The sequence below is a fragment of the Quercus suber genome, unplaced genomic scaffold (genome assembly GCF_002906115.3).
Source record: "Quercus suber isolate HL8 unplaced genomic scaffold, Cork oak 2.0 scaffold_32, whole genome shotgun sequence".
Classification (NCBI taxonomy): domain Eukaryota; kingdom Viridiplantae; phylum Streptophyta; class Magnoliopsida; order Fagales; family Fagaceae; genus Quercus; species Quercus suber.
Genome location: NW_027069497.1, coordinates 372616 through 382561, shown reverse-complemented (window position 1 = coordinate 382561; position 9946 = coordinate 372616). Strand labels below are relative to the sequence as shown.

The following is a 9946-nucleotide window of genomic DNA, read 5'->3' as shown; positions in this document are numbered from 1 at the left end:
TCACATGGGAATGACCCCACAATTACGCCTCATTTCTAGAACCAACAATGCCTCTTTTTCCTCCTCTATAAATACCCACATTTCTCACAAAATGTAAGAAGAGATTTAGGGTTTTATAGATCATAAAAACTCACATTGAGAGAGTGCTACCCATTCCTTTGGGAGAGAAATTCATTTGTACCATCTTCTCCTTCCCTCCAAATTTACATACCCATGACATGAGAGGAGATTCTATCATTCATCTTCTTCTCCATATTAAGTGTCGATTACTGTTTGGACATTTGGGAAGCATTAGAGCTTGACCATATTATTCAGCCAGTGAGGCTTGGTGGTACAATAGGGCGGTGTTGTGGGATCCGAAAAACTAGTATAGAGACAAGACTTCATGGAGTCCATTGGTAACTAAAGCTTAGAGTGCTCAAGTTGTGTAGCTGCCTCGTGAAGCTGTATGTTTATGTACTAGTTGTGCATTTGCAGTCTTTACGGACAGCTTGTTTTGAATAAAGTACTCATTCTTAAAAATAAAATAAAAAATAGAAACTTAAAATGAAGAATTCCCTACAAGATTGAGTTTTTTTTTTTTTTTGGCGACCACAAAGAACAGGCAGAGAAAGGATATGATGACTTCAAATTGGAAAAGCATGGTTTGAACATGCTTATTGCTGGCCCTATCTTATTTGTGCATAGATTGATATACACAACTCATGTCTTAGTAGCTTGTGGGGGTCTCCAAATCACATTTTTAATTTGGAGTTTGTTGTTCATAGCCTGTGTAATTTGCAGTAGCTGCGAGCAAGCTGAATTGATCCTTTTACAGTTAGGAATATATCCTCTTAGACTCGTTAACATAAATTATTTTACATCAATATCTACGATTAATATGAAAATGTCTACATTTATAAAATATCTATATTTTAACACATGAAAAAGTAGATGTAAAAGTAAAACAAAGGAACATAAATAAAACCCCCTATCTGTATAGTTCTTATGGTCAACAAAATACAATACATTCAGTTCACTTAACACCATTTTAGAATGGTATTGGTTACATTCAGAAAAGATGATAAACTAGAGAAAATTATTTTTGAGTAGTATATGTCAAAACTTAGTCCATATCAATATCAAAAGTTTCTTTTAAAATGAAGTGCAACGGTTGCCAATATAATAATACGTGTCATAGTAAATTTATATAGGCAAAGGCGCTAATGATTTTTCACAGATCAAGTGGGATGAGACCCATTTCAGCAAGAATTTCAAGGCAACTGGGGAGAGCTTCCTTAACCATGAACCCAAGGGGGTTGGGATAGCGAGCAATGGAGGCGAGACCATTTTTGTTGGTAAGTGTGATTCTTGCTCTTTCATAACCAGCCATGAGGTCAGAGCAATCAGCCCTGGAGCTCTTGAGGGCCACAACCTCACATATCTCTTCTTCATGATCACCATCCACAGGAAGACGATAAATTCCTGTCGAATTAGTGGTACCGTCGAATGAGTATGTCAACTCACCACCCTCACGTTTTCTACATTCCAAGCGTACCTTAGAATCTGCAAAGGATTATACCATGTAAGGGTTCATCGTTTCATACTTGAGATTTTATATCTTCCATTTAATAATCTACATGGTATATGATGTTACATTATTTAAAATTTTAAATAGAATGACGCTAAATTTAAATTTATAATATTTTATTTGAACTATTAAGTGCATCCATTTGAAATTAATGAAGTGGATTTGCAATGAAAATCTACACTACTAGACCAAAAAAAAAAAAAAAGATTAAGCTTTGGCCGCATATTTACATTATAATTATTAAAAGCCATCTAGTTTATGAAAAATGATATGACATACACCATTTTGGTGATAGTCATTTTTAAATTTATTCGATATGCTAAGGAATAATTTTTTTTTGAATTCTAAAAGTTTTTTGTTGAAAACTCTAAAAAGTATCTTACGCTCGGTTTGTTTAGGTGAAAATATTTTTTTAGAAAATGAGTCATTTTTCAAAAAGTGTTTTCCATAAAACTATCTCACTTTCTTATGTTTGGTAACAACCTTAAATAAGTTGAAAACCAATCTTCTAACTTCTCTTATTTAGCTCGATATAAGATAGAGTTGTTTTCCAAAAAAAAATTAATAGAAAACAATATCTAAAAATAAGCTATACTTTTTATGTTGATTAAAGATAGTATTTGAAAGTTCAATCATTTGACTTATTTTTTCTGATATTACCAAATACTGAAAAATACAAAAAACTATCTTTACACAAGATTTTCCATTAAAACAAATAGAGCGTTACATTCAATAATTCAGAAAATAATTTAGAGAGAATTTCTCACTTGTACTTTAAGCCATAAACCTTTAATATACTTAAAAGGGAAACAATAACACATTGCTGACTAAATTCTCTGGCAAAGTTGTGCCACTCAAATTCATAGTTGTGTATACAAGTAGTACTATTTCTACAATTTGATAATGTTACAAAATCATGGTTTACGAAGTAATATCCTAATAATTTTAGTAAAATAAATAGTAATTAAAAAAAAAATTTGTTGTGACAAATTACCTGCTAGGGGTTGGCTGATTTTGGTCTCAAATTGGACACGGCATGTGTCACAGTACACCTTGCCTTCAACAAAGAAGGTTTCACTAGTGGCTTGGGCAAGGTTGAGGAGGGGAGAGAAGCAAAAAATGGTGGCAATGAGGGCAGCAACTGCACAAGTCTTTGCCATTTTTGCCTCCCTTTGATATCACTCTGTTTTGGTGGCAATTAAAGTCCTTTATAAGAGAGTAGAAAAATAGAGGGGGAGGAGTGGTTAATTCTGTGTGGTTCTTAGTGAACTTTTCTATTTTAGCCATGAAGAGAGAGAGAGAGAGAGAGAGACTCGGTCCTCATTTTTGCATAAACACCAATACATGGATCCTGGTACCTACTAAACCAACATGATGCTCAACAAGACAACAACAATTGTGATTCGAATCGTTTTTCCTTTTTTTTTTCAACCAATAATGTGAAAATCAAAATCAGATTGAAGCCCCGAATTTGAAAAAGATTTAACAGAAGTTCTAAACAGCCATCCATTCCACACTAGTTTGTTTGTTTACAACAAAATGCATCTGTATTTATTAGGTAAGTTCATCTGTTGTTGAAGTTAGCTCTAAGTTCTAACAATATGTGTATCATATGTACCAAGCTAGGATTGAGAATCTAAGTGGGCAAACTAGCGGCTTGTTTTTTTATTAGTGATTGTAATTCTACGAAAAACATGCCAAACCATTGTAAATTAACTAGGAAGCGAATGACTTCACAAATATTATCAATATCAAACAAATTAACGATAATCTCTCTCTCTCTCTCTCTCTCTCTCTCTCTCTCTCTCTCATGAAAAGCAAATGATATTATTTAGTCTGAAGTGCCTCAAGTCTTGTTGTATCGTAGCATCTTAATAAGTAAAGAGTCTAGAGACAATAGGAAAGAACATGCAAAAAGAATTATAAGTATCAAAAATGATTTTAAAAAAGATATGTATAGTTAATAAAAACATTGTTAAGTGTGTGAATGTCTTTGTTGATACTTGCATACATAGGATCTTTCAATTGATCGTTATTAATTATTGCACAATCCCAAGATCTAATATATTTTCTTTTCATATTTCAAGTCCTTTTTATATAAATGTTTGAGGGTTAATACATTTAAGTGAGGATTTGTGAACTTAAACATTTTTTCTTTCTTCTAATAAAATTAAAATAATTGTTGGTATTTATTGTTTATTGAAATAAACGCAATAGAATTTTATTCGCATGACAATAAGAAAACAAAAATCTAGGGACAACCTTTGGCACATATTGTTCAGTAGGCAACAAAGCTTTAGTCAGTACTTGCATAACTCACCTATTTTCTGGTGGGGTCTTTTCTTTTTCTTTCGTTCTTCTGTTGTTACATTTACACAAAATCGTGATCTGCTGTAGCCTATAGTTCTCTTTTTGTTGATACTACAAAACCCAACGATTCAATTCCTTTCCAACCAACATACGGAAAGAATTAAATTCAGATTGAAGCCCAAAATTTGAAAAACATGTTACAGAAGCTTTAAACAGTCATCCATTCTATCAGTTTAAACAGCCCACACTAATATGGTTTATAACCAAGGCCATCATGCTACGACTTTTGTTGCCAGGTCTACCCTAACAACGGTTGAAGATGATGCCAGTAGCCTTGTAGCCAAGTAAATGTTTGAATAATAATAATAGCAAGCACTGCTGCTACCTCATGTATAACTTAATTGAAAATTGAGTTGAAAGTAAAATTAAAAGGCAAATACTCCGCAAATTATTAAAACAAGATTATAAACTGGGAAACACTTCAAGGATACATAAACATAATTGCCAAACAAGCAGGATCAATTTCAGGCAAAATGTACCAAGTTATGGGGACCCTGTGGTTTAAACGAAGCCAAGTACGAATGGTGAAACATTTTTTGGGGATGGTAGAAGGCTTGAGTAATAACATATGCACCGTGAAATTCTACGATAATGGGGTCTATTTATAAAGTTTCATAAGGTTATCAACACCAACTTCTTTGATAGATATTTTAAGAAATTTCAAAGGATAGAACTCAGAATACAAGATGAAATAGCGATAACACTCTTTTCATGTCCCTAAAAGCTCCAATAAATTCTCCCTACAACATTGGTGTTTACATAACCAAGTGCCACAAAAATTGAAACCAATGCAGCCTGGCTTAACGACCACCACGTCCACGCCCGCGTCCACGTCCACGGCCACGTCCACGTCCCAAAGGCCTCCCTGAAATTTAGAATAGTATTAGAATGATTACTATAAAACCTCACCACGTAACAACTGTGTAAACAAAAGGCATCAATATGAATGGTATTTAAGTCAGATAGAGTCCCAATACCAGCAGTAGGCTTCTTGGGCTTAACCCTAGGCGTCTCTTCAACCAGTAAAGTCTCAAGATTCAAGCTGTCAGGAAGGATGTAATATCGAATATTGTTACCCCTCACACTGAGATGATCCAGCGTCACTGGATTTTTTCCCTTCAATGTAAGTTTCACCATCTTCAAATGTGTATTCATACTGATATCAACACCTGCATCAAACAAGTCAATCCACTAGTCAAAACAGCTATATTTTCCATGTGTACATGTGTACTTTCTACTCAATAATCAATTGCTCCAGTTAGGAAAATGAAACACCATCCAACAAGTCCAACAGCTTATCTTTAACTTAAACGCATGTAATGAAAAAATGGAATTCTGCCTAGTTTAAAAAATCACAGCTTAAAGAAAGTGGGATAATAGAAATGTGCAATAACAAAACAGCATAATCTTTTCAAAGGTATTGTAGGTACTCATATATTTAAGGAAATACAGATTGCAAAAATAGTACCTTACTGCTGCAAAATTTCTAATAGTTTACAATAATATTCAATCAAATTAATTTTAACGTATTGAGAAGAGCAGAATAGTGTACATGTCCAAAGGTGAACAAAGCATAGAACAATGCTACGAAGATCTTAAGTGACGAAAAGGGTCTGACCTCTTCCCGAATATGACCCAATTAAATTATAAGCCCCTATTAATCGTCACATACAATTCACTCACTCAGTAATGCTAAAAATTAGAAGTTCACCATGTTGGAATCCTACAAGCTACAGACACAAGATTTGTGGAGTAGGACTTCTAAATAAAAATGGAACTCTAGTCTAAAAATTGACAAATTTACCAAATAAACATCAAATTAAATGCACTAGCTAGAGCAACATACAGGACAAACATATTCGGGGTGAAGAAAAAACGTATTTAAGGCCTTATTTAGTGGGGCTTTCCCCTGTAGGCATGTTGACTTGTAAAAAATGGAAGCTACCTCCATCTCATTCAGCAAACCAAGGTACTTCATGTTTTTGTCAATTGTGAAACAGCTCATGCTTTTTAAGCAGCTTTGAAGAAGTAAGAAGCTGAGCTTCTCATGTTTTTGAAAAGCTGCAGCACTCCTAAACTAGCCCTAAAAGATCTGTCCCTCATCACATGCCATTTCAGGAAAAAAAAAACTTCCCTACATTACCTTCAAATGAAAATTTCCCAAACATTACTATTGTTCTCAATCTTCTTTTTTATTGAAAAATAAAAATAAAAACATATAGAGGGGTTACTCCCGAAAAAAATGTCCTGATAATGAAAGAGCAGTAATTTATTCATCCGCTTTATCATTTGCCTTGGGCACATGCCAAACAGGCTGATCTCTTCTATACATAACAACCATACCAACAGGGAAGCACATTATTTCCTAGTCATAAAACCTTATCTACCTTTTTTTTCCCAATCTTGCAGCATAATCAATCATGAGTTAACAACAGGCATCTTCTTACTAATCAACACAGAGAGAGAGAGAGAGAGAGAGAGAAAGAGAGAGAGAGAGAGAGAGTTTAAGATAATAACACAGCTCCTTTAACTATGGACTTTGTAATTAAAAACATGAGGAATTTGATTTACTAAAATGGCATCAGTGACTAAAAGATAATAAGGAATTTAACATTCCAACTCTCGGGAATAAAACATCTCTCAAAAATATGACTCAACAAATTAGGAAACAAGAAATAAACAAACTATCCTACCGTCTTCTAGTCTAATCATGCAAGGATTAAAGTTTATTTCAAAATTCTCACAGTGAAAATGGCAATACAAAGATGTTATATCTATCAATCCAACATGACAATATACCAGAGTCAAAAAATTAAGTAACACTTGCACTTTGGATAAATTTAAGTATTCACAATAAGATAGGTATCATATCAAACACACATGACTCTGCCTAACAAGGAAACACTTGAAGATGGTGAGAGTACTAGTAAATGACAAGTACTCAAACAGATCCTGGTGAAGGTAAAGCCAAACCCGTAGACAAAAGCCGATAAATGGTATAAGGAAAGCATGATGACACAATGTTAAGAGTCAAAAAAAGCCTTAAAGATAATTTTTCTTTTTTATAATCTGAGTAAAACTGTACCCTTAGCACTTTGCCCCGCACACTTTTATGTGCCACTGAAAGACGACACCACATGCAAGCCTACCAAGTCTGGCTCTAGTCCAGGGATGAAATTTTTCTCTAATAGACACTCCACATATAATTACAGTTTTATACTATCAAGAAAAAAAAAAAATATATATATATACATTTTTGTCCACCCGTCTTACCTCACCTACCCCTCAAAACATTTTTTTTTTTAATCAGTAAATAAGTATTTCATTAACCCCTGATAAAAAAAAAATTTCAATTCAAGATTTTATGAGTTGGTATATAAGCTTTTATAACTCCTCATCAATCTTTTTAGATAAATCCCACTTCCCATCATATTCTAAATACTAAATAGTAACCTTCTTTCCATTAGGAAGGAAATGAGTGAATGGTGGAAAGATAATTGTGTTAAGGATCATTATATAGTCAAGGGCAAAAACAAACTCTTCAGGGAGCACAGTGTGGGAAACTCAAATGTTCAATGTTTTTGAACTCAAGTGTGTCGTGCACTAACATAAAATTGGTTCATATTGATGTCATTGATGCTTCTGAGTGGAAAAAAAAAACTATTCATACAGGGAGAAATGGAACAATTACTAATATACATACTTCAATAGAGAATAAGCAAGGCAAACATTGTCACTCAAATGGTTAATCCAACCACCAAAATGGAACCAAACAGGGGCTTTCCACCTCCTAGGCAGACCATCCTTTTCTCCCAATTTCCCCCCAAAAAAATATTTGAATTTTGGCTATTTATTGCTCACAAAGTTCAAAAATTCTACCTCGTTTTCTGCCACAATTTCAAACATTATGTAAGAAAAACTATCAGGACAACCCCATTAACATTTTAACAGCCCTTTACTTGAATCCACAGAGATAACATAAATTTAGACAATTCTTTTTTGAAAAACAATTTTTAAAAAGAAACCAGCAAATTAAAACTAACACCTTCTTCATTCCATGTCATAAGATTCGACCAAAAAATCCCCAGTTATATTGCACAACATTCTCAAGTAATATTCAAAAAAACTAAGAAAAAAAATCAACAAACTTTAAAATAGATAAATAAATAACATAGGGAACCTTTGTAAAGAAGAGCCTTTTGGACTAGCCTCTAGCCGGTAAAACCAATGGGCAACCAGCCTTACCCACCAAAAACAGTTGCCGGGTTCACCCCTGATGGGCCAAGCAGTTTAGGCTCATACCCAGGAGCAACAAAAACTCCACCACCTTAATCTCAAATTTTGGAGTTGGCTATGGAACCTTGATAGCAGCCCAAAAATCAGGCTCCCTGTCACCTCCTTAATTAACATGCCCCTTTTTGTTTATTAATATTTCAGCTTCAAACCCACTAAAAAAAGGACCTCTTTATCAATCATTTTTTCCCAGTTGCTGTTCAGTTTCCACATTCCCAGAGACCCCACAAAAGCTTTTCAAACATAAAACCACAGCACAGAAACCCCAATTAGGCTCCATGCATCAAAACCTCTATATTTGGCTCAAGTACTAACAATCCAACCTCCCTATAAGCACAAATCAAACACCAAAATTTGCTAGGGTTTCTAGCCAATTATTCCACTCACTAAACTACCACCCAAAAAAAAAATCAAAAAGAAAATGCATATTAAAAAACCTAGGGTTTAACAAAAACCCTAATTATAAAAAATAAAAAAATAAATAAATAAAACCAGAGAGAGACCTGTGATGGTGCCGTGAACGACAGTGCCGTTTTTGAGCTCGATCGAGACGGTCTCGTTGTTCAGCTTCATCAAAAACCTGTACATTTTTTTTCACAAATTAATTAATTTTAAAAAAATTTGTCAAAAATTAATTAAACGCTGAAATCACATTGTTTTCAAAAACAGAGAAAAATCAAAAAGAAAAGAAGGAGAGGGGTGAGAGTGAGAGACCTAACGAGCTTCATTGTGGACGAAGAACTAGGGCTCTGTATGGGTGCTCGCGTGTGCTGCAATGAACACACAGACAGGGAGAGCGATTTTTGAGTTTTAGGGCTCGCGCGGCTACTAGTACTAGTGCTACTTTGGCATCGAACAAGGCCTTTTTGTGAGCGAGACTTCTTTAAACGACGCCGTCCTGGGACCTTTTTGTTTGCCGTATTTACTTCTACAACCCTGTATTTATTTATTTAATTTTCCATTCTTTATATATATATATAAACCTGAATTTTATTTATTTATTTATTTTTTTTTGTTGAGAAAAGTGTAAGTAAAAGGGTATTTATTTATTTACTATTTATTTTTGGTGAATTAAATAAACTTCAAATTCAATTGAGGAGTTTTGGAAACTTCATTGAGGCAATTTTTGGTGTATTTTGTAGCGTTTTAAAAATTGAAGTTTAATTGAGAAGTTAGAGACTTCATTGAGACATATTTATTGGAAAATTTTTATATAGAATCTGTAAAGAAGATAGGTCCAGAAATGTATATTGGGTCATGGGCCTTGTCCAAGTACATTTAGTAGTCCAAGGACAAGGAAACATTGATATAGAAGTACGGACTAGTGAATGTAGGAAGATGGTTGGTCATAAGGGTTCAAGAAGGTGGTTCGAGGACAAATGCATCCTTCGCTTAACAGAGCAAAAGTCAAAAGGGTTGACATGCCATCAACAGCAACATTCTGGGCAGTTCTAATGGAAAGGACAAGCATCAGGAAGGAATAAGACAAGGGGGAGGTAAGAACTATCTAGGGGAAAGTTGTTACCACTGCATTAAATGTTCTGTAACTAACTCTCTAGCCGTATTAATGTGGAAGTGATACCTGAATAGTGATGTTCAGCCTTACAGCTGCCTCTAAAAGCTTTAGGAATGTGCTGATGGGACAAGAATAGGAGCCGGCCATTTGATCTACACGTGGAGGGTTGAAATAGAGCAAAGGGAGGTAATATAAAG

At 34.3% G+C, this 9946-nt stretch overlaps 2 protein-coding genes across 2 annotated transcripts; both read right to left on the bottom strand.

The window, feature by feature from the left end:
- Positions 1-934: 934 nt before the first annotated feature.
- On the bottom strand, positions 935-2760 carry LOC111998749 (olee1-like protein). The gene is made up of 2 exons (XM_024030840.2): positions 2565-2760; positions 935-1545 (listed from the first exon to the last, which is right to left on the bottom strand). The coding sequence occupies exons 1-2, from the start codon at positions 2728-2730 to the stop codon at positions 1214-1216; spliced, it is 498 nt and encodes a 165-aa protein (XP_023886608.1). The 5' UTR covers positions 2731-2760; the 3' UTR covers positions 935-1213.
- Positions 2761-4521: 1761 nt separating this feature from the next.
- On the bottom strand, positions 4522-9079 carry LOC111998741 (small nuclear ribonucleoprotein SmD1b). The gene is made up of 4 exons (XM_024030829.2): positions 8948-9079; positions 8737-8813; positions 4918-5109; positions 4522-4805 (listed from the first exon to the last, which is right to left on the bottom strand). Exons 1-4 carry the CDS (start codon positions 8959-8961, stop codon positions 4741-4743), a joined length of 348 nt encoding a protein of 115 aa, XP_023886597.1. The 5' UTR covers positions 8962-9079; the 3' UTR covers positions 4522-4740.
- Positions 9080-9946: the final 867 nt, after the last annotated feature.

Excerpts from the sequence above, each read along its gene's own strand:
- LOC111998749 (XM_024030840.2), bottom strand. The coding sequence starts at position 2,730 with ATGGCAAAGACTTGTGCAGTTGCTGCCCTCATTGCCACCATTTTTTGC. Across the intron at positions 1,546-2,564 it reads AATCAGCCAACCCCTAGCAG|ATTCTAAGGTACGCTTGGAA; the intron begins GTAATTTGTCAC and ends AATCCTTTGCAG.
- LOC111998741 (XM_024030829.2), bottom strand. Across the intron at positions 5,110-8,736 it reads CGTTCACGGCACCATCACAG|GTGTTGATATCAGTATGAAT; the intron begins GTCTCTCTCTGG and ends TGTTTGATGCAG. Across the intron at positions 4,806-4,917 it reads GCCCAAGAAGCCTACTGCTG|GGAGGCCTTTGGGACGTGGA; the intron begins GTATTGGGACTC and ends TCTAAATTTCAG.